This window comes from Haliotis asinina, chromosome 9 (assembly GCF_037392515.1).
Source record: "Haliotis asinina isolate JCU_RB_2024 chromosome 9, JCU_Hal_asi_v2, whole genome shotgun sequence".
NCBI lineage: Eukaryota > Metazoa > Mollusca > Gastropoda > Lepetellida > Haliotidae > Haliotis > Haliotis asinina.
Window position 1 is genome coordinate 12762114 of NC_090288.1, and position 25350 is coordinate 12787463.

General features: G+C 42.2%; 1 protein-coding gene across 1 annotated transcript; it reads right to left on the reverse strand.

The window, feature by feature from the left end:
* Positions 1-1563: 1563 nt before the first annotated feature.
* Positions 1564-23548, reverse strand: LOC137296596 (protocadherin Fat 4-like). The gene is made up of 19 exons (XM_067828408.1): positions 23512-23548; positions 22736-23004; positions 22020-22248; positions 21326-21516; positions 19580-19709; positions 19233-19448; positions 18788-18934; positions 18286-18443; positions 17407-17521; positions 16644-16862; positions 11448-15456; positions 9936-10046; positions 9500-9599; positions 8443-8666; positions 5235-5257; positions 4405-4439; positions 3554-3623; positions 2533-2904; positions 1564-2201 (listed from the first exon to the last, which is right to left on the reverse strand). The coding sequence occupies exons 1-19, from the start codon at positions 23546-23548 to the stop codon at positions 1564-1566; spliced, it is 7293 nt and encodes a 2430-aa protein (XP_067684509.1).
* Positions 23549-25350: the final 1802 nt, after the last annotated feature.

A 25350-nucleotide genomic window follows, 5' to 3' on the forward strand; every position in this document is an offset into this window, starting at 1 on the left:
AGTTTAACAAAACAGATCCGAACCTTGTTTTCTTTGTTAGAACTGATAATTTAATTAAAACTAAAGACAGAAGTCACATTGATTACGCAACAGTTTCGATTTCTGCTTACTGGGTTCCGTCCTCTTACGGAGTTTGTACAATAAGCTGTCTAGAATTTTGAGACCAATTCATTCTGATTATTTCAACTGAGTAATATGAATCGGTATTATTTGATACATCTAATCACTTGTATATTGCAACACTACGCCCCTTCTATTCCCTGCAAACACGTCGCACAGGGTGCTCAGTTGTAAAGGGTTCTCTGACAAACGGAAATCTGGAAATCGTGGAAATCTCAAAACGAGGCTCGGCCTCTTGAAAAGTTTGTCGGTTTGGTACGGACTTGATATATTATCAATCGCATTGTACGTTATAAATATATACATAATGAGCGCAAAAACATATAACAGGTATAACCAGTGAACCAGATGAATTGTGAATGACCCGACGACCTCCTCTGAGAGGGGTAGTCTGTGACGTCTTAGTTAGCGACATCTTGCCTACACCTTGCCATAAAAATAAAGAAATACGATTTTATTAACTTAATTTGTAAATATTTTTTTATGAAACAAGGAATTGGATTTCAGTGCAACCATAGTCGTGAGTAGTGTCTCATTTCACTTTCATACGAGAAAGTTCGGATCGGCTGAAAAGTAGGTCATTGTCTAAACTGGTTAATGAGACTCATGTTTTGGTTTACAAATGGTTATTTCCCTGGCAGTGCATAGACACAGAAATGCTAAAATTATACTATTTCCAGCTCATTGAAGAGTTTCCATCATATACTACCCGACAAAAGAAAGCATACACCCATGTCAGGTACATCCTCGATATCTTCAGGGTATACGCTCCGATAAGTCTCCACTACACCCTGGACACATCTACGGCTCTGCCAGATAAATTTATTACCTCCCTTTGCTGGCTCCGCCTTTTCACAGTAGCCAATCAGCTAGGCTGCCGTTATAACAGAGCTTGCCAGTGTCAACAAAGGTAGCGGGCGCAACTGCGAAGGTTTGCCCACTGTGCGTCCCAGATTTTAGGGAAATCATACAAACAAATTGACAAGTCCGAAACTTTAAAACAACATATGCAAGAACGCCTTCTACCTCTTCCAGAGAACCTCTGCATGGTTTCTGTTGCCAAGTATAATCGGTTAGATCATTCAAAAAACGAAAGAGAGTTGTGATTGGTTCGCTCAACTTCCCAGCGTAGACACCTGACTGGATGAAAAGACAGTCAAGGGAGGTAATAAATTAATCTGGCAGAGCCATAGATGCGTCCAGGGTATAGTGGAGACTTATCGGAACGTATACCCTGGAGATATCGAGGACGTGTCAGACATTGCTAAATATAAAACATCAAGGGTGTTTATTCAGTGCGTATGTTTTGGGTACGGGACTCAGCGTTTCGTTTTGGACCTAAATGTTGCACTATTCTGGCGGCTTATTTTCATATTACAAAAGTCTTAAAACTTTTGGAATCATTTTTAAGTGCATACAGTGTATAATAAAGGACTGAAGGCTCTAGGAACTACCCCCAGTCATCCAGCCTTGTGATGATATTAACGGTAAATCACCGTTTCCGGAAGTAGGGAAATCGCGAGGTCGCGGTCGTTTCCCCCTTTTCGCAATACCTTTAGCCCACTGATAGTACAAGGGGTCCCGGCTCAGAATGTCTTGTCTTTCGGCTGAACCCCTTGGGATTGTACTCATGTACCACGACGCGCGCTTAACGATGTGCTTGTGTCGGTCGGGGCTGACGTTGCTATCGCTGGAGACACTGATGTCGTCGCTCTGCTTGTTGAATTCTCCGAGACCGGAGTCAATACTTCCGGTTAAAGGGGACCTAGGCTTTTCCTGCGCAGTTGATAGGTCTTTGAAACTTCCGGTTCGACGTCCTAGATGGCGTGACGACTGGGCGGTCTTGTGTTGGGGCGTTGTATCTTCTGGTGGTCGTTCATCGGTGTTAAGATTTGGTAGTGACCCCATTGTCCTCAAAGGGGAAGATGGGGCTGGTGATGATGATGGTGATGATGAAGGGAAGGAGGATGTGCTCACACTTCTTGCTGACGTGACGTCTGACGTTAAACGGACGTTATTCTTGTCAACGTCGTAACTTACTTCCCCTGTCTTTGTGTTGTAGACATAATGCTTGTCGGTTGCTGGAAATAGCAATGTGTATATTAATGATTTCTTTAAAACACAAACGTTTTTAATTGTCATTGTAATTATCAGGTTTCAGTGTCGACTGCCTTTCGATGGCAAATATGGAATATATGCTATACCTATCTCGGCACGGTAAGGCAGGCAGCTCTGAACACACCGCTGAGAGAGTGAGATGATTTTAACGCCGCATTATTCTAGTAATATCACTACGGAAGTGACCAGAAATGGGCTTCACACATTGTACCCATGTTGGGAATCGAACCAACGCGGTTCCATCCCTTTTCCAGCAAATATATTGACATGTATTTTTCACAACATTTAACGTACCGTCATCAAATCCAACACCATCGAAGACCTTTCCACCAACCCGCATGGGCTGCTCCTTGAACCCAGACCTTGATCGGACACGCGGCGGGGTTACTATTGGGTCAGGTCGCTTGATGTCTTCATCAGCTACCAGACTAACTTCATCATCATCGGGTCCCTCTCTTGGCAAAACCTTTGCCTTAGGATTCTTGAAGGGAGGAGACTTGCCCACTGTTGGCCCCTCACTTTTAATTATCGGTGCAGCCCGAATTTTGCCAATTTCATGCTTCTGAAATCTAGGTGCCGAGTTTGGAACTGGAACAACGGCTGGGGTGATTGACGGAAGATCGACGGTAGACTTCCGGTTCCTGACAGGGACGTCATTTGGCGAGTCTGAAACACCAGGGCAGGGTTTATATAAATCCATCCAATAAAAAGATCTGTATTTTCTACCTCATTATGTTGTTTTCCGGAATAGTCTATGCATATGGTTTAGGGTTCACGCGACAGTGAGGATTGTTTTTATTATCACTGTATTTTTTCAGCACACACATACATGCAACTTGTATATGCTCAAAGGCTGGTATATTTTAACGAGATTATTGGATGTCAATCTCAACGGCACATCGTATTATCAATTTCAACTCCCTGAGGATCATACAACTCTTTCAACCTCCATGACGTACTAGTTATTTCGGCTTTCTCGTCCTTACGAGGCACCCATTGACAGCTGGGTGGACTGGAACACATCAAAGTACTTTGTACAAGTTTACTACACGTTGCTGTACTCGCGACCAGGTGTTTGCAGGTATTCGGGTGGCCACAATCCGGCCATATACCAACGGATTCGAGCTTTCTTTTAAATACACAAGGTTGTGTACTGTACACCAGGACAGTTATCACAGTTAATTAATTATTTTCTTTGTTGATTTTAGTCAAGACAAAAACAATGGTATTTCCCTCGCAAATTACTTGTCTGTTTTGTCAGGTGACTAGCAAGGTGGTGGTTGAGGCGTTAAACGACAAAATCCTTTCAGCTCACCTGATCTGGGGATGATGGTGGTGACTGGGGGCAGCGGTGCGACATCACGGAACAAAGGAGCCGTAGACTTCTGGAAAGGTAAAAGCGCGTTTCATAGATTGCACGTAGTGTATTATTACCAAAGCGGTTATCATAATGAGAAGCTTTACCCATGTGATAAATCTAATCAAATCTCGAAGCCTATAAAAGTAATCTCGTTCTTCACCGATTTCCCGATTATCGGAAAATAACAGTCAGTTTTCATTTCACATCAGCAAAACATTGGATAGGAGTAATAAAAATGGCTATTTATACCGTGCCATTTCCACACACTTGTGCATGCTCAAAACGCCAACACATTATTACCCCGGGTAATTAATATGATTACCATACCCGCTATTTAATTAAAAGTAATTAATATGTAGACAATAACACTCCCGGCGTATCATTAGGTTAAAAAACGTCCTTTCAACAAAATGTCACTGAGTGGAAACAGCACCTTGCGAAAAGGAAAAGCGGAACCTTATGTTTTTTTAAAATACGAACTGGTGAAATTAAGCTAACATGATACCTTGTACAAACACGAGCTAATTTTCAAAATGTTTTAGCATTGTAATGGGCAGATGTTTTTCGCAAAAGTAGAGTAAGTTGTTTTCTTGAGTTATAGAATAAGTAACACGCACCATGTTTGTACGACACGTGGGAAGAGGTCACTACCCTGACCACACATGAGTTGACTTTCAGCCATTATCTATACTGTATGGTTGTCACAGTGGACATGTCTATAGCTTAACCTGGACACAGGTCAAGGTGAAAGGCAGCCAGTATTGTATATTTTACAAATACATTTGTACTTGCAGTTCAATACCTACTTTGTCGTTCTTGTTCTCGGTACTGATTGGCTTCTCTGCAACAGACAATGGATTAAGTATTGAATGGTATGCTCTTTGTTTATTTGTTGTTTAATGTCATACTAGGAAACATTCCAGCTATTTGGCTGCGGTCTGTAAACAATTGAACCTGGACCACACAGTTAAGTGGTCAATAGAATGAAAATTGATCTACGCATTTGGGATACGATGGCATGTGTCAACCAAGTCAGCGAGCCTGACCACTCGATCCCGTTAGTCGCCTGTTTCGACAAGTAAGGGTTTCTGTGTTGCCACTTTGTCAACAATCCAAGATGTAAACCTTTATAAAGTTCAAAACAAAATTTGAAACTGTAGCGGAGTGTCTCATTTTGAAGTAATAATGGATTTGCTTTTTTTCGGCACAATTTACAGTTAAAACTATTAGGGGTCATATTGTTGCAAATGCCACAATCGCCACATTATGCACAGAGGCACAATTATGTTTACACGTGGATACTTGACACAGAATACTTTTTAGCCAGAATCACCCATGGCTGAATACACATAATAATGAAAGAGTTCTTAGAATTTTCGAATACACAAAAAATCTTGTCTTTGAAGGGCATTTAGAAGTGAAATGCATAAGGATGAAGATTTTATGGATATCAACTTCTTTATATGAGAACACAACGTTTCGGAGTTAATGCTTACTCCTTCATCAGGTGAAGCATTAACTCCGAAACGTTGTGTTCTCATATAAAGAAGTTGATATCCATAAAATCTTCATCCTGACAAAAAATCTTGTTAGACTTTCTTTGGCCGTTAAGTATTCGTGTGCACGAATTGCTTACCATCTGAAATATCCAGCGATTTCCTGAAACAGAATAAACGAACCTTTCATTCTTTTACAAAACATATCATTCAGCGTTAACTGTTTAACACAACACCTCATTCCAGCAATACAATCTGTAAACAATAAAGCGTCAAGAGTCAGATATTGAAATAATGTGCATCGATCTACGTATTGATGACACGCATCCCCTAAGCCATCGTGCTTGCCAACAGGTTTTCCTCGGCCATAGCGAATTACTATTATAGTCTTAATCTGTTCATCCCCTTGGGAGTGTCGTCCATCACATCAACTGGTCCTTGGAGCTTCTGTTGTTGCTTTTATGCGTCCATTGTTAACTCTTCGATTGCCCATTGTTGCCTATAATTAAGTATATGTTAATATCTATTTTGTCACCAGTCCGGTATTCCGAATATCTGTGTAGGGATACAGGATATTGCCGCTCTTAGGAAAGGCTCGTATGTTAAGCAGGAGTTCTGCTCGTCTCATCTATGTCTGAACCGGCAACCCAGCTCATTTCTGTGTTGTGTATTTGTTTATCCTGTTTTGTAGTTCCAACTAAAGAACCTTTCACTTGGTCTTCGTCATAATGCTGTTCGTCTCAGTTCTGAGATAGATTCCCTGTTGACACACATAACGCGTTGACACATAGGACAAGCACACGCTGACGAAGGCAAGTCATAAGCGGCAACTTTATGGAGACTCAGAACCAATGAACTAAGAGCTAAGAACCATTGGTTGTTTGAATTATTAAAAATAAACTGAGACTATCATTATTGTTATGATCAATAATTAGCATTCTTGATAACTGGTATGGTGATGTTATAATCACACACACACACACACACACACACACACACACACACACACACACACATAGGCACATCCATGCGCGCGCACACACACATCAAGACATATCAGCTGAATGTGGAATATGTCGAGTTTTATTAAAAGTCGTCTTGACCAGTAATCCAGTTATTCCGCCTGAAGTGTTGCAGGTTTCCCACGTTTATCAAACCAACGAGCATGGGTATGATGCTCAAAAGTATCGGTTCCTGGCGTATCCAAGGGACTCAACTCCGAAAACACAGCGCTTTATTCGATAGCGTCACCCATGTAATGATGAATTTAGAAGGATCGATTGCAATCGTTAGTTTCTTGAGGAAACTCAAGCATATGCATACGAAAAGTGCACAATACTGATGATACCGCTTTATTTTTGTTGGAATAATTCAAATTTATAGGCATTCACTTAATTGCAAAGAAAACTCATTGTGAAGTCTTATGCTCTGGAAATATATTAACACTTGGACAATTGATGAATAAAATAACAGTAAATATGACGGAATTGTATCGTTATGGTAACGAATAACAATCCATATGGAAAGAGGCCCTGATTAGTCAGTTAACAGGGTGGGGTTCAGGAAGTCGTTCCATTCATGGCCGTACTGCTGACATGATGACTGATTTCAAGACATTGTTATTGGCAGACAGACCAAGGAATCTTGCACTGACGATGTCTTCACCAATGGACAAGTTGACATTAATATTCTGCTGCAATCAGGATTGGCGTTCTGGCACAATCGTGGTAGTTGCATAGAAAACGTTGAACTGTCGTCGCAGAAACGCTTTTCATGCCATGGAGGGTACAGGCTGTGACAGTTACCGTTCTTGTACGTGGATTGGTTTGGATACATTTGTCTTGGCGAGGGCTTGTCATTGACGGGTGGTGCTCGCCACGGAGATCCTGTGGACGTTGAATTGATGTGGAACGTCACGCTGTGAGGTATTTGGCTAAAGCATTTCTAAGGTTTATCGTCACATTTTGTCACAACCTCATGCAATTGATCAATGGAGTGTTCTGAGCTCTGTTATTCCAAAGAATGCATATAGTGGAACAGATAACTGAAATCTCAAGTGAGTCGCTCACTTCCGAAGAGAAGCATCACTTGGCGCACTTGGGATTACTCTTTTGATAAAAGCCGTTAGCCACCTAAAAATTAAAATGGCGGCCATATATTTCAAGATGGCCGCCATTAACTACAAAACAATATTGTATTTCGCAATAAAATCGCAGAGACTTATCCTGTTTGAACGATCTTGGTTAAAAAGCATAACCGTTTGACTAATGTATGTAGAATCCAAATTTTGAACCTTGGACCCATTCACTGTCTTCCTTGTATCTTATATCAGTCCCCAATTTCTAATATTCTACGAAATATGATCCTGGCTGATGACATTGTATCAGATGTCTGACCTTTGAGGATTTGGGTGTCTGGGTTTTGTGGGTGTGGGTGTGGGTGTGGGTGTGGGTGTGGGTGTGGGTGTGGGTGTGGGTGTGGGTGTGGGTGTGGGTGTGGGTGTGGGTGTGGGTGTGGGTGTGGGTGTGGGTGTGGGTGTGGAATGGCTATTATAATATTACCGGAGGTTTTGGTAGGGTTTACCTCAAACATTTTCCTCAGCCTGTACAAATCCCAAAGAAATGAAAGCAATCCACGTCATAGTGTTTTAAACAGCGAGTACTGTTTTTACGCCGCGTTTACAAAATCCCATCAACATCAGAAATCGACTTCACTCATTGTACTCACATGGGGAATCGAACCTACGTTTTCGGCGTGAAGAGCGTACGCTTTAACCCCTTATCTACCCCATCGTCCCATCTAAGCAATGGATATTCGGATTATTGAAAATCAATCCCGAGCCACAAAGCGTCCGTAGCCCTATGACATTCGCAAGCTTACGGTAAACAATACGACAATTACGACAGGTCGTAACGTTAAGAGGGCTTTGTGGATCGGAAACTGGGTCTAGATTTTCGAAGCTCTCTTAGCGCTAGGATATTCGTAAGTGCCATACATTAACATTAACTTACGCCTATCTTAGGGTTAAGAGAGCTTCGAAAATCTAGGCGCTGGTCCGTAAATGGGTCGTAGCAGGACAAGACTGAGTTAGACTGTGTTAAAGTGAAGGAGTTACGATCATCTAATCGCTACCACTATCGTAAGTCTATGAAAAAGTGGAGGGGTTAAGATAGTAGTAGTTCTACTGTAGCTTTGTGAAACAAAAGCGATAGTAGCGTAACGATTCGAACCTGCTTTGGTTTCTCCTTAGGGTTTCTGTTGCGCCAAGAGGATACTACTCTGCTAATTGATGAAAATAGGTCTAACCATGAATATCCAGTTACCTATCTAATTCTGAGACTCCCTTACCTGGCCTTCTTCTTCACCCTCCAGATGATACAGGTGACGATGAGGATGAGGATGACCAACCCTACAGCTGCAGCTAGCGCGATGACCGTGATGCCAACTGGGGACGCCGTGAAGACAGCTGCCGCTGATGTCGTCCCTGAGTCGTATGGCATCACCTGGTCAACAGTAACCACCCCTGAAGACAAGCCAGCGACGGGACTTCCGTCTGAGGACGACTGCAGCACCTGGAAGTGGAGTGAGAGAGCATTCTTTTCTAAAATCTACTAAACGATTTCCTTATCAATGAGTGAGTGAAGATTGCTTTGCGCCGCTTATAGCTTTATTCAAGCAAGGGTGGGGGACAACAGACACATAACACTCACGTTGGGAGTCGAACGCGGTTCTTCCGCGTGACGGGCGAACGTTTTAGTCAAAAGGCTATCCCACCGCCCAGTCATGTTTATGTTTTGTGTGTTTGTTGCTTGACGCCGCGCTTCAGTATTCTAGCTATATAGTGATCTATAAATAATTGAATCCGGGCCAGGCAGATAGGAAGAACACCATGAGCACCTATCTTGGCGTGAAACTACATAGCTGGGATACGATGACAAGTGTCAACCAAGTCAGCCTGAGTCTCCTGTTTGTGGCCTCTTGCGACAAGCATGAGGTGCTGAAAGCCAATCGTAAGCCGGATCTTCGCGGCGGCTTAGAACGTTTATGAGCCACCGCAAAAAAACCCCAAAACACACACGTCGAAATAAAAAATGAATATACCGTAGAGACAAGTCATACTGATTGCAAGCCGACCAAACATGACTATGTCCTCTCCATGTCAAGGATGGTAAGGTTGTCAAGTGTTTAGAGCGTGTTTAATTCCTTGGACGGTACAATCCGTGAAGCTCAATTTAATGTCCATTGCCCTGCTTCTCTTGTTATAGTGCTAACGGCGGCGTAAAATAATAGACACCCACAGAACAGATAACAGCAAGCATAAAAAACGATCTGGGATCGAACTTCGATCTTTCGTTTCCAGGTTCGACGATCTATCCTGGCGGCCAGCTTGTTGGAGTTAACATACCTGAAGAACGGCCTGCTGAGTGAGGAACTGCTTAGGGCTCTGTGCACCAGTGAGAGAGTTCCCACTGGGGTCGGCCACCACGTACACTTGGGCTGATGACCTGTTTATAATGAGTGAGTGAGTTGAGTTTAAAGCCGTTTTAAACAAGTTCAAATGTCAGTTAAACATGTGGCCATAGATCTAGAACGTCAGTAAAATACGTTGACACAAAATATACCTAAGTTAGGTATGAAATAAATCTTATACTGGACCCGCCAACAGCGGATCCTGATACAGCAAGGGGAGCACATTTTACAGTAACAGTTTGCGTTGTAGACACAGCCAACTCTGTCCAAAAACTGCTTAGACTGTGTAATGATTTCCGGCACTCTTCGAAACTCTCATAAGAATGTGCAGATACTATATCCTAACCACTAGATTACCCTGTCCTACTCACTGTGCTGCCAGTAGACGGCGCCTGGCTGAAGACCCTTCCTGTCGTATCTCCCATATACCAGCATACTGGGTCGAAAGGAAAAAACTCTGGATGTGAGACCGAACTCCTTGCCTAAAATAAAATGTCGAAATAATTTAACATCACTTTTTCCTTCGTTTCAAAAGTAATAATTCGCAGCAAGATTTTGTAAAGGTTGCATATGCGTCAGTTTAAAATTGAGAGATAACAAATATCTGACGCATTTTTAAAAAAAAAAACCCAATTGCAACCCTTCCCTGGTTTGCGCATTTTATGTACTGTTCACATCAGATATGACTGCTGAAAGTCCCCTCTGATATTCGGTCTCCTGATCAATAAGCAGACAGTCTGTAACAATTAAATTTGCATTATTTTTACATATATTTACATGCCCGTACAGTAACCTAGCTACCATTCAGAATTGCATTTAGATATCAGTGTTGTATTTGTTGCGATGACACTTAGACAGTCTCCAAAACTGTATCACGGTTGACCCTGAATGGAGGGTTAGTATAGTATTACCAGACTTACTGAGATTTTTAGGAATATGTTTCATTGGGTTTCTAGTATAAACAACCTTGACCAGGTATCAAGAGCTTGGTTTCATTCAAGAGAGACAGCCCCGTTAATCCTTTTTAATCAGTTTGTGAAAAGTTATCCCCCCTTTTTTAGTTGCTAGCAGACATTTTCATAGATCCTCAGTGTGGATGATTTAGAAAAGAAGAAGTTGATTTTAGAGAATTATAACAAGGACATCAGATTAGTTAAAGTGATTTCCAGTAGAATAGGCATCCCTTTGTCTACTGTTTATCGTGTTTTGAAAATATTGCAAATGGATATGGCATTGAGCACCAGGGAGGTAGGACCAGAAAATGGAAAATAGCTTTGACCTAAATCCAACAGACAATCTTTGGGTACTTACGAAGGAAAGTGTCAATGAGAAACAATTGACAAATATTGTTGAAATGAAACTAGAGGTTGTCCGATATTGCGACAGCACGGACCACGACTTCCTAACTTATTTCGTCAGTAGTATTCCTGGCCGCACGGAAGCCTGCATTACTGCCCATGGTTACTTGACAAAATACTAACTGTTCACCTGTCTTTGAATCTAGAGTTATGTTCTACTAATATCCACATACTGGTAATTAAAGTGAAATTGGAGTGAAATTTTTTTTTAAAAATTTGCAATCTTTAAATTCTCAATAATTTCTTTTCGTACTATAGATATCGAAAGTAATATTATATCATGCAAATTTTCAATACTAAGCCCGAGTTTACATCAATAAATATTAGGATGCCATCATGCTATGAATGAAGCTAAGTTTCATTAAAGCATGGTATTATCCTAACATTTACTGATGTAAACTCGGGCTTAGTTTTAAAGGACATTTGGTTTTGAATATTTTATGATGAAAAGAATTTCTTGTCCCCATACAAATACTCCGAATCCATTATACGCAGAGTATGAAATAATTGGCCCTCTATACTTACTTGTTCAGTTCAATGACGTCTTTGGTGTCACTGAACGTTATTACAATCATGTGCCTGGCTGCTTCAAAACAGTCAACTCTTATAAGCCCAAGAACAGCCAGCGACTGTCCGGAGGTGGCGTTGACCGCTTGACAAATGACCCATTCAAAATACCGAGTGTCCTTGAAAAGTTTCCCAGAATCCTTTACCGTGACAACACCAGAGTCTTCGTTGACGCTGACCACTCCTCCGCTGCTGACAGTCACGTATTTAAAGCTGTTTACGTCCGCAGGGTTAAGACCAAAGGCATCCAAAGTCAACGTCGTCACGGCGGCCCCTGTTGATGCAGTGTCAGGGACTTCCGTCGATATGAAGGCAGATGTTCCTGACGTATCCGCTTCGATGACAGTTTCAGCCACATCAACGATATCAATAACAACTGTGATCTCCCCTGATCTGCCACCACCGTCGGTTGCAGAGATAGCAAAGTTTACAACAGGGTTGCTCTCGAAGTCCGCTGGATCTTTTACAGAAAGAACACCGGAGCTGTCAATCTGAAACAACCCGTTGCCAGCGACGTATGATGTCGGTATGGAGTATGTAACCTGTCCATTTGTTCCTTCATCAGGATCTGTTGCTGTAATGGTCGAAACAACAAGTCCAGCCGGAGAATTCTCTACTACCTTGATGTTCATAGTCGACGTAGGAAACACAGGATCGTTGTCATTTTCATCCAGGATTGTAATTTTGACACTTCTGTCTTCAGATATACTGTTGTCATCCAGCTCATTCACTGTAAGAACGTACTGGCTGTATGTCTCACGATCTGGTTGTTTTGTGAGAGTTATCTCCCCATTTCCGTTTGGCATCCTCGTTATGGCGAACAGAGAGTCAAAGTTGCCAGATGCAATGGAATAGGTTACAACAGCTCCAGCTCTGTGACGTCCATGAGGAGTCACTTCACCGACTGATGAACCCATGGCAGAGTTTTCCAAGATTGCAAAGTCAAACGTTGAAGTCACAGAATTAGCTACTGGTGTAACTCGTACAGTCACAGTCATCTGTCCAATTCGGCTAGGGACACCACCGTCCTTGGCAGTTACTGTCAGCGTATAAAGGTCTGCTGTGGGTGAAGTGACCATCTTCATGACGCCATCTTTCCATCCAATAACAAATATCCCCTCTTCATTACCAGATGTCACAGTATACACAATATCCCCGTACACTCCAACATCTTCATCCGTGGCTGTCTCTGAGGATACAACTGAGCCAACATCAGTGATCCTGTTGACGATTTTGTCTATAGATGAAACTGAAAACCACGGTGAATTATCATTGGCATCAACGATAGTGACGTTCAAGGAGCAGGACCCTGTATTTGATGGAGTTCCCCCATCCGTAGCTTCTATGGCCAAAACATAATTGTCATCAGTTTCTCTGTCAAGTGCATTTGCAATTGACAGGACACCAGTTTGGGCGTCTATCATAAATGTCCCAGCATCATTACCAGAGGTTATCTTGTATGCTATTTCAGCATTGAGTCCAGCATCAGCATCTGTAGCCCTGACCGTGTATACTTTATCATTAATAGGCACAGTTTCAACCACAGGAAATGAGTAAATGGTATCTGAGAATTCTGGAGTGTGGTTGTTGGTATCACTGACCTTAATCACGACCACAGCAGTGGAGGACCGTGGTGGACTACCACCATCAGTGGCTACCACACGCATATAGTATACAGCCTGTCTACTGTACTCAGTAACTACGGCAACAGTCAGATACCCCGAAACAGGATCAAAAGTGAAGTCAGTAGATCCACTCGATGGTGACATGGCCATGGTGACCTGTCCCAGAGATCCGTCGTCACCATCTGATACAACCACTTGTCCCACAGTTGTCCCAACATTAGCTCCTTCTGGTGTCGTCATCTCATACACGGGCACACTGAACATTGGCGGGTTGTCGTTCAGATTCGTTATGATGATGTCCAGTGTTACCGTATCAGTAGATGAAGAGTTATCCTTCCTTGCAGCCTGAATGACAAGGTTATATTGCTGCGTGGTCTCAAAGTCTAATTGCCCTGCAATATAGACCTCTCCAGTCAACTCATGTATATGAAAAGAGCTATTCGTGTTCCCACCTTGAATAGAATAAATTAAGTCATCTTCGTGTGCACCGTTTACTGTGGCATCAAGGTCAGTTATGGGTGTTTTGTCCACGGTATTTTCATCTAATGTTATTGATAAAGAACTTGGTCCAAATTCTGGATCTACTGAATTTGGGATGATGCTAATGATGACAGTTGTTTTTGACGATCTGATCGTAGAGCCGTTATCAGATGCCCATACATCCAATGTGTACTGCTTCTGTGTATTGTAGTCCACAGCCCCTTTAGTTTTGATGGTATTGCCATCGAGCTCAAACACATCCCCATCATTTCCTCTCATGATGCTCAGGTCGATCTGGGCATTAATTCCAGTATCTAAATCGGACACATTAACAGTTCCAACAGAAGAACCTACTATTGCACCATCTTGTAACTCAAACATGTACATAGTCTGATTAAACTTTGGGTCATTATCATTGACATCATTGACCACAATGGTCAGATCCATTGCTACCGTATCATTGATTTGGTTTGACACGTCCACACTAAGAACATACAGATCCTTTGTCTCCCTGTCCAGGAGCTTAAGCAGGGTTACAAATCCAGCCTGGATAAGAAATGTTCCGTCGTTACCACTCGTAAATATGTAGCTAAGTTGAGAGGATCTATCCAGATCTTGGGCCATAATTTGATACACTTGGGTCCCCAATTCAGCATTTTCATTAACGGAGGTGTTGACAGCTCCATTCACCAATCCTATGACCTCTGTGGGATATTCATTGACATCAATCACTTCTACCAAAACAGTTGTCTCCCCTGACCTGGACAGGTTGCCACTATCGGTTGCAGATATGGTTAACGTATAAGCATTGTGTGTCTCTGCATCTAGAGCTTTGTCCAGAATCAGCATCCCAGATGGGTTTATGCTGAATGTATTGTCAACGTTACCTGATACTATGGTATATGTAAGAGCAGCATTAACACCAATATCAGCATCCGTTGCCGATATCATCCGAATACCCTTAGTGACATTGGTGGACTCGTCAACAGGTATCTTGATAAATGGTGCTGCGAAAACAGGATCATTGTCATTGACGTCGTTGAGGATGATGTTAAACGAGCTCTCTGTGGACTGGTTGGAATCAAGGGTTCTAACACGGACACAAATGCTGTAATTGGCAACGTTTTCTCGGTCAAGGTCCTCCAGAGCATAGATCTGTCCTGAGTACTGATCGATACCAAATCTGTTACCAGTATTTCCTGACACAATCTCAAACAACAAAGTGCTGAAAGAACAGCATGCCTGGACTTTCATTACTGGGTGTCCAGTGGAAACGTCTTCCAATGTGTTCACGCTAGTGGGGAGGTTTATGAACAACAGATCAACCTCCACGAACACCAGGACTGGTACTTGGGTGCTGAGAGGCGATGCCCCTTTGTCGGTGACTGTGATCGTGAGAGCATATGAAGATGTTGTAGGGGTTGCTGAGAGTTTGAGACTCCCCGTTGTATCAACATCAAACACTCCAGGGTCCCCGGAACTGATGATATAAATCAGCTCGGCGTTTACGTCAGCGTCATGATCAACGCATACCAACGCTGTTAGTGTCGTTCCGGTGGCGTATGGTTTGGTCACGATTATTCTTGGAACGGGATCACAGATGGCGACGTTGTCATTGACGTCTGTGATGTCAAATTGAACCGTGATGGATGAAGACTTTGGAGACGTTGTTGATTTGTCTGTGGCGATGACAACGACATCGAAGGTTGAGTTTGTTTCTCTATCCAGCTTGAGTCGTGTAATTATCTCACCTGATGCACTATCAATGAGAAATGGAACAGATGGGTCTTGCAGTGAGTAGACGACGTCACCATCAACACCAACGTCGGAATCGGTAGCGGTGATCTGCAGCACAGTTGTTCCTGCCGAAAGAAAAGGACGAATTATAGCATTCATTTCGTATTAGATGGAAAGACGGTGGTATTGAATATCAAAGAATTTGCCCAGCTCGTATTTCTGTGGCAGAATAGTTTCCAGGAGGTGGTTGATACTGTTTGGTTGTTAGTAAGCCTGATCTTTACATATGATTAACAGTAAGAATGGTGCTGACTGTGCTGTTTAAACAGCTTCGTTAGTTTTTTTCAGTTCTGTGTAACATCATCGTCTTAGGTTTTTAACAAAGAGTTCTTATCACCAGAGACTACGGCCAACAGGGACTGTATACAGTAATCAACGGATACAAGAAACTATAAGGCGCCTTTAAGTTTGGTTCGTAGGTTTCACGCACTTCGACTAAACTACATAGAAAGTGGTCGGGACCCAAACCGGCGCTTCGTTATATCCATGAAATCGTTATAAGCATGTTCGATATAAACGTTGTTCATTGTATTATCGTTTGAGCAATACCATAATCTATACTACAACATGCAAAGACATCTGATAATTCATGGCACACTACATTCACCTTAGCAATATAGATATTAATTCTTCCTCTTGCAATATACACCCAAAACAGTAAACTGGAATCAGGAATTTTTCTACACTGAAGTCTGAGGTTGTCGTGTGATCCGAATGTATTCAGATAATCTATGTGTGGGTATGTAAAACTGGAACAACGTGAAGATGTAACCTGGATAAAACAACTTCAGAAGTATGAAACGACGTTGCTTTGACATGTTGTTACAAACGCCGTTTATTCATAAAAATCTGAAGGTTTCATGTTCAAGGCAATAAAACGTTGTAAACCATATGTTTAACATAATCTGTTTGACATATCTTAAATAAATACAACAGTAAGGTTGATATAATTTAATTTGTACTAATAATTATAACTTGTAATTCTATTTTAAACGTAATCGAGAACGAGAGTTAGCTTACTTAAATATATAATTAAAATACTTTCGGACCAGAGTTTGTATGAATTTACAGATTTTACATTTCAGCAATATTCCAACGATTTCACTACGGGGATTCCAGAAATGGGTTTCACACATTGTACCTATATCGGGAATCAAACTCGGGTCTTTGACGTGACGAGCGTGCGCTGTAATTACAAGGATTCCCTGGTCCGAAGTGACTATTTCTGATACAGGTGAGATAGATAACCCACCTGGTAGTGTGTCCTCAGGAATGTTTTGGGTGGGTAGTGGCGAAAATGTCGGAGTGTAATCGTTGACCGGGCTGACAGTCAACACAATCATGCATTGTGACGTCAGACTAGGCACTCCTTTGTCCACTGCAGTCACACGTGCGACATAGTCAGTTCCGGTGATAAGGATCCCGGTGGTGGTCACTGCACCTGAGTTTACGTCGATGTTGAAAAATGTACCTGAAAGGAAAGTAATTAAATTAATATGCGTATTCTTTAAATTAAAAAAAATAAAATTTTACAAAGAAGAAATGTTTCAATATATCCTTATTAAGTAGAGGTGTTTAATGAGTGAATACTGTTTAGAGGAGTTCTGAGCACATTTCGGTAAGAGTTCGTCTCATTCCCCCATCTCAAATAATGTTAATAAATTAATATATGCTAAAAGTATGAAAAAACCTGACACAACAATTACAGGAGAACTCACAAAAATAACTAAAAGACCAAATACTAATAAAATATATAGGGTCGGAAGACATTGTGTTACCTCTGGTTACAAAAAATATGGGGAACTGGAGGAACTTTCAGTTTCTTAACAACCTGAGCCATACTTCTGTATTGAAATCCATGATCACGAGCATTTTATTGACAAGCCATCAGAGGAACCCAGGATCAAAATTAGGGTCGTATATTTGGTGCCTTGTGCGACTAAGGGAGGCAACTCTATACAACAAACTGCGGTACATTGTCATCCACATATCAAGGTAGGGAAGCACATACGTACCGTCGATTGAATATTCGACTTGTCCGCCTGTACCGTCGTCGGGGTCGTTTGCCGTCACCGTAGCTGCCATCGAACCAGGTGCAGAGTTTTCCGGTAGTGTCACAGCGTATACGGGCTAGAGGGGGAATGAATTGAATATGATATTATCTGACCAGTTCAGAAAAAGCGAGCGAGTGAGTAAGTGGGTGAGTGAGTGAATGAATGAGTTTTACTCCACACATTCCAGCTATATGGCGGCGGTCTGTAAATACACGAGTCTGGACAAACATGGATTACTGAAGATCAATTCTAACCCGCATCTTCACGGGTTCAGAAACTACAGACACGCGAGTTAATTGTTCAAAAAGTGTGCTAGTTACAGCGGGACGTGTGAGCTAGGTGAGAAGTATGCTTAATGTAAGACCAATATCACCGAGAAACACACTAACTCACATATATTGCTGGCATATAGGTAAGTCGAACCCGGCAGATTGCAGGTTTTGGGTCAAGATTTAAACCATGGGCTATCGAGGCAAAAAAGACAAAGATATGTTTAGTTTTCATAAACAAGCCTTAGAAGGTAGGACGCGCAGTTTGTGTACATTTTACTAGATGCTATGCATTCATAAGAAGGACCAACACCTAAGGGATCCACTTAATGGATCCACTCTTACGTGATGAGCACCCCCGATCCCACGATGAGTGAGTGAGTATGGTTTTACGCCTCTTTTAGCAATACTGCTGCAATATCATGGCGGGGGACACCAGAAATGGGTTTCTCACATTGTATCTATGTTGGGAATCGAACCCGGGTCTTCGGCGTGTCGAGCGAACACTTTAACCACTAGGCTACCCCACTGTCCCCCCGACAGTGTTGACGACAGACAAAGCCATATGTACCAGAGTGAACCTTGGTTGTTCATCGTTCACGTCTAAGAGCGTGATAGTAACGTGAGCCGTAATATTCTTGTCGACGTTGTTGCTGCTGTAAGCGGCGATGTCGAACTCCACCACAGGCAACGTCTCTCGGTCTAGGGCAGCCGTCACCACGATGGCACCTGAGGAAACATAATGCAAAATTAAAGAGCTGACAGCAGCTAATCCTCTTATATTAACATGTAGTTACACTCCCCTTTTAGAAATATTCCAGCAATATCGCGGCGGGGGACACCATGGTTTCACGCATTTGACCAAGTAGGGAATCGAACCTAGGTCTTCGTGAAGAGCAAACACTTTAACTAGTTAATCTCATCGTCCATTGATAAGATGTAATGTCCTTTTAATACCATAATATGTATTTTCTACTTTCAAAACCTTTTTCACAAACAACAAAAAAGTACTCATGAACCGACTATGGAATATATTTTAGGAAACCTTAAAGATATGTGTACAAGCTGTTTACCTGTTCTAGAATTTATGGCAAACCATGGTTGAAGTGGTGGAGATTCGAACGCGTATATGATGAAATTGGGTTCGGTTAGGTTAGTGTCTGGATCTTCGGCTTGTGGAATGAGCACAACAGTCCCTATAGCGGTTGACTCCAGGATGCCTAAGGATGAAATAGGACATAAAAGGCACATGGGAACAATATGGTTCTGTGTATGAAAATGCTGGGCCCACTTGCACATAGCAACCTTAGTCATATTATCGATCATACTTAAAAATATAATAATAAATGATCTAATATTGTTTCGTGATGCTAGGGACCCGTTAAGACGTTGGTTAGCTAGTTTTACGCCCCCTGCACACACACCCGACCCCCATCCCGCTTATGCTAATATAAATATATAAATAATATATATATTCAACCTTCATAGTGTTACTTGATAAACTCTAGATCTACTTACTTGTTGTGAACACGCTCGTCGAAGTCCACGTTGGATCATGGTCATCCACGTCGGTGACGGTGACCTTGACCTCTACGCTAGCCGTGTACTGTATCAGTCCTGAGTCCTTGACATCAATTATGAGAGAATACTCCACCTGCCCAGACTCGTAGTCTACGGGACTGTTGAGAGTTACCTCCCCTGAGGTTCCGTCGACACCAAGAATGCTTGTGTCACCTTCAGTGGACGAAACGAATGAAAACATGCATGAAATCAAATACATATAGCACACGTTGCCAGTTTCATCAATTTTATTCATCATAAAGTATATCTGTAACGTTCACGATTATCATTACCATTCAACATACCTCCAACTGCAGTATAGGATAGTACATTAAGACTACCACTGTCGATGTCGCTGCAAGAAAGAGTTGTAATTGTCGACCCTGACGTCGTAGACTCCGGGATGTAGACAAGCTTCAGATAATCCGTGCAAGTCTGGATGAAGACAGTTTAACATTACTCAAGGCAACCTGAGGCACAGGATGTTTATGAGAATTCCCTGCATGGTGCAGGATTAGTGAGTGAGTGAGTGAGTGAGTGAGTATGGTTTGCGCCTCTGTCAGCACTATTCCAGCAATATCACGGGGACACCAGAAATGAGCTTCACATTTTGTACACGGGTACAATCGAACCCGGGACTTCAAGGTGACGCGCCAACGCTTTCACCATTTGGCTTCCCCACCCACCCCACATGGATTGAAGGTCTGGAACCCTGACATGATAGCTTGCTTGTCATCGAAACCCTACATTCCTTACAACATCAACTGGGGGCGGTGGGGTAGTGTAGTGGTTAAGGCGTTCGCTCGTCACGCCGAAGACCCGGGTTCGATTCCCCACATGGGTACAAAGTGTGAAGCCCCCCGCTGTGATATTGCTGGAATATTGCTAAATCTTAACCCACTCACTCATTTACTGGTTTTCCTGGCCCAAGCCATCCTCGATATCTCCAGGGTATACGTTCCGACAAGTCTCTACTATACCCTGGACGCACCTACGGGTCGGCCCGATAATTTTATTATCTCCCTTTGCTGGCTCCGCATTCTCACAATAGCCAATCAGCTAGGCCGTCTTTATATAACCTAGCTTGCGAGTGTCAAGAAAGTTAGCGGTCGCGAAAGTTTGCTCGCAGTGCGACTCAGATTTTGGGGAATTCATACAGACATATATTTAGGTCCGAAACCTAAAAAAAATACATGTGTATGTGCAAAAACTCCTTCTACCTCTTACAGAAAACCTCTTCATGGTTTGCTTGGCCAACTTCAATCGGTTAGATAATTTGAAAAGCGAAAGCGAGTTGTGATTGGTTCGCTCAACTTCCCAGCGTAGACACCTGATTGAATAAAGAGCCAGCCAAGGGAGGTAATAAATTTATCGTGCTGAGGCGTGGATGCATCCAGGGTATAGTGGAAACTTATCGGAACGTATACCCTGGAGATATCGAGGATGGGCCCAAGCTTGATTATTTACAAATCGTTACATAGTGGAATATTTACAAGCTTTCCCCTCAAACAAATATAAGGTTATAGCAAATGTTAAAATGAAAGACTTAGTGTATTCCCTTTTAATATAGGAACAGCTTAGTCTCAACCACCTTTTGTGTGCCCAACAGGTAGTTTGGTTCATCCCAAGTGTGTAAAAATGATCAGATTCTGATTAAACAGTCACTTGGTGCTTGGAGGCTGTGCACTAAAGAAGATGATTTACCATTTTTATAACTGTTATTGTGATTAAGAATTTTAAGTGTGAAGTCCTGGAGCGGCTCCTGAAGAAGCGCACGAGACTGTCCATCTTCGAAAAATGCCCAAGATAACGGATTTGGCGCTTAGCCACCGTCTAACTACTGAATACATTCAAACGGGGGATGGCACGTTCTGAAACTGCATTACCTAACGGGTACCCATTTGTCCGCTGATCGAACTGAAGTACGTGGATAGAGATCAGAAATGAACGTTTCATCAGTTGTTCTGTTTGCGGTAGATGGTATATTAGGCAAAACGAGGATAAAAAAATAATGAATGATGATATAAAGATTAAGATATATTCCCCCTTACCGGTTTGAAGTTGTTAGAATCAACTACATAGACTGTCATCTGACCCGTGGCTGTTTTCGGGATATCTGGGTCAAGGTCAGTTGCCTTGAAGGTCAAACGGAATATGTTTCTTTTCTCGTACTCCAAGTATTTGTGAATGTATATGCCACACGTTTGTGGATCTACCCAGAACTTGCCGTAAGGATCACCACCTGAGAACATACAGAACAATAAATCAACATAATTATGAAAGCTGTTAAAGAGGAAACGCTCGACTGCGCAAAAACAACCAGATTTCCTTTCGTATCACAAAATCATCTATCGTAAGCATATTGATACTTTAAAAGTCTCGAAGTTTAGATTTTTTTCTAGTTTTTCCAAATCTATTTTTTTTATTTTTCTTTTGCCAAATTTCCGAATCTGAGACACAAAATGTCAGTGATAGCGTATCGGTATTGTACGTGTTTGGAACATTTCAGTCTGTAAACAGGTTGACATTAGATTGTTGACAAAAATGCAATCATCGTACATTTTGACTGGGCTGTGAATGTATGCTCGGGCTCTTTGTAAAACCTTTAAACCAAATTCCCAGTTGCCAGATTGCACAGTGGCGTGATCTTCAGGTAACCGATAAAAAGTTTCAGGATAATCTTCACAAGAGCCGCTGAGATAATCTATGGTATTAACACGAACCAGTGAATAATTCAACACTGACCTGTGATCTCAATCCGTACCTCTCCTGCCAGGCCTCCACTTCTCGAGTCTTTATCAGACAAAGTACAACTCGTTATGAGAGTGCCAGGAGCAGACGTCTCGTCCACGGTGATGCTGACGGGAAGGTTCGAAATTTGGGGGGCGTTGTCGTTGACGGAGAACAAGAAGATGCTGACTCCGACGATAGCAGTTTGGGTAGGTACCCCCTGATCATATACCTCCACCTCAACCTGAAAATGTATAGTTTGAAGAGAAACTGCGTTAAGCTAGGCAAGCTGATACTAAAGTGAGTGAGAGAGTAAGTGAGTGAATGAGTGCGGTTTTACGGCGCTTTTAGGAATATTCTAATATCATGTGAGTGAGTACGATTTTAAGCCGTTCTTAGCAATATTCCAACAATATTGCCGCGGATATTGACAATATTGACACGCAAAAATGGGTTTCACACAATGTACTCATGTGGGGAATCGAACTCGGGTTTCGGCATGATGAGAAAACGCTTTAAAAACTGCCCCCTCCCCTAATAAAGTCAGGTCATCCTCTGATCGTTCTCGAATCCAACAGTCGTCTCAATCTTTTGCTTGCCGGTAACTGACGTTATGCTACGTGATGTGACCTTAAACCAACATGTATCTTTAGATAAGATATCTTAAATATTTATCAACTGTTTTTGGATATTTACAACAAAACTACAAGATTAATCAATCAAAGACTTACGAAATAGTATTTTTGGAAATCAGCGTTGAATTTCTTCTTTAGCTTGATGGCGCCTGTGTTCGCATCAACGTCAAATCTCGCGGCCTTTCCTGACAACATCTTGTACAGGAGAGTTCCCTCGGGGCTGGAAGGGTCGTCGGCATCGGTGCACCCTAACGCCGGAGCAATGATGGTGTTGACGCTGGTGGCTTCGGACAAATTTAGTTGCAGGAACGTCTGGGTACAAATGGGGACGTTGTAGGGAGGATCGACGGCGTCTGTGTCGTGGGCTAAAATCAGAAGTTGTGAACCGAAAGCTAAAGAAAACTGTTTTTCATGATTGAAGGTGGATTATTATGAAGCAAATAAGAAATGATTATTTTCCAATGGCAAAGACAAAGACTCAGACTCGGCCTTTTGATGCCAGATTTGTTCATTATCATGATACGTGCTTCAACCAGTGAGTAAGTGAGTGGGTTTAGTAATATGCCTGAGTATTCCAGCTATATGCCGGAGGTTGTTATATAATCGAGTCTGGACCAGACAATCATGTGATACACAGCATGAACATCAATCAAATTGGGATACCAAATCAGCAAGCTTGACCACCCGATCCTGTTAAATGAATGCACCCTCAAGTTATATTTGTACGTACCTCAAGTGATACAAACTGATACATTTTGTTAGAAAGAGAAACAGAAAGAAAACATCTATGGCAAACGCAATCCAGCCCTCGAGATCGTACAATACTCATAAAACCGGAGGGGCAAAGATTAGATAGCCTCGGCTTCACATACGACACGGCTGTATGTGACGCGACAAAGCTGCTTTCATGGTGGACCCAGAACAGTTTAACTTTTCATGAAAATGGCGACTCATGAAAAGCAACAGATTAAAGAATGACGCCATTCAGACTACAACTTCGACAGGCTAAATTCATGTATATCAAATATAGTTCCATCTTGTGGTATAATCGGCATTAACAGACTCTAAGCCCGTATGACAACATGATCCAGCTCATACTGCCTCAGATAATGATCCCGTTGCTGTATGACAGCTGGGGCAATGAGTCTTTGGAGGACTTTGCGATCTTTTACAGATTCCTGGTTTTATGTTCTGGAGATGCATACAGAGCCATGCTATTTTGATAAGGCCGTAAGATGGGCAGATAAAATTGCTCCAATCACCATCGCATTCTTGTTGGTTTTGAGATAAACGCAGCTCCTCAAAGAAGTAATTATATTTATTGCTTTCATTTCCTGTTTTGAATTTAAACACCTTCTGCAGATTCATTCATACTCGTAAATGTAAAATTACAAAACCCTCCCTATGGTCACAAGCGATGTTTGCCAAAACTGTATTTTTTTATGGTTCCGACCAGAGAACTGCATCAGCATGTAATGACGAATCTCTCTCAAATGATGATACCAAGCGTTAGGCATGGCTTATCTTTTCCTAGTGGTCCCTGTCACAAACACATGCGCAGGCTAGTCAATTGTTGATATAGGAACACGTTGGATATGCAATATTTTGTTACGGTGAAATTTGGTAATGAGTTTAGTTTCACGCCGCTTTATACAATAATCCAGCAATGGCACGTCGGAGACACCAGGAAAGGGCTCCATCCCTTGTGCCCATGTGGGGAGTCAAACCCCAACGCTCCTCTTGAATGTTGTGAGCCTCATCAAACAACAGCCAAAATACACCGTGAAATTTTCATTGAAATTAGTGAAATGTAGATCACGAAGGAGCGAACTACTAGGAATACTGTTCGACGTTATGGGGAAATTGACTATTAGAAAGTCGACGTCGACTAGGCGCCTGGCTATGAGAGTGTGGGTTCGAATCCCGACTGCAACTCAACCCAAAATAATACATGACTCTGTACTTTACTGTTATGTGTGACCAGATTCTAAACGGATTCATGTTTAATCCAGCTGAAACAAAATCCGTAGCTTAAATAGGATTACCCACGTTACAAATAATGTCCCAAATGGTCAATGTTTCCTCTGAAGAATATTTTTGTTTCTTATAGAATGTTAATATAGTGCACATGTACTCCCAACTAGTACATAGTCAAAGCGTTGGTATTTTTCTCAACGATAATTGGATTTCAGTCTCACCTTCATACCGTTGTATGAGTCTCAACTCCCCACAATCCCTGCTTCCGCTAGACGCAGCGAGTTATTGTAGCTTTCCCTCGACGTACCCATTCATAGCTGGGACACATAGTCACTGTCCTTTGTCCATGTACTACTGCACGTAACTGCAACTAGGTGTTTGCATGTATTTGTGTGGCCACTATCTGGTCATATACCAACGGATTGCGTACTGTACACTACGGGTGAAAGAGCCTGCACATATGTTATCGTATCTACGTTGCCAGTTCGGTGTTCAGGCTTCTGATCACTAGATTGTCTTGTCCAGACTCGATTATTTACAGACCACCGACATATAACTGGAAAACTGCTGTGTGCGGCGTAAAACTAAATTCACTCACTCACAAAGCTTTGCATGTGTATATGACTGGCGCCACCGGTGGGCCAGGATACGCTCACCTTTGCTCGAACATCTGGTGTCATCACTTTTTTTATAACGATTCTTGAACCTATTTCCTATTGTCAGTAACCGGATTA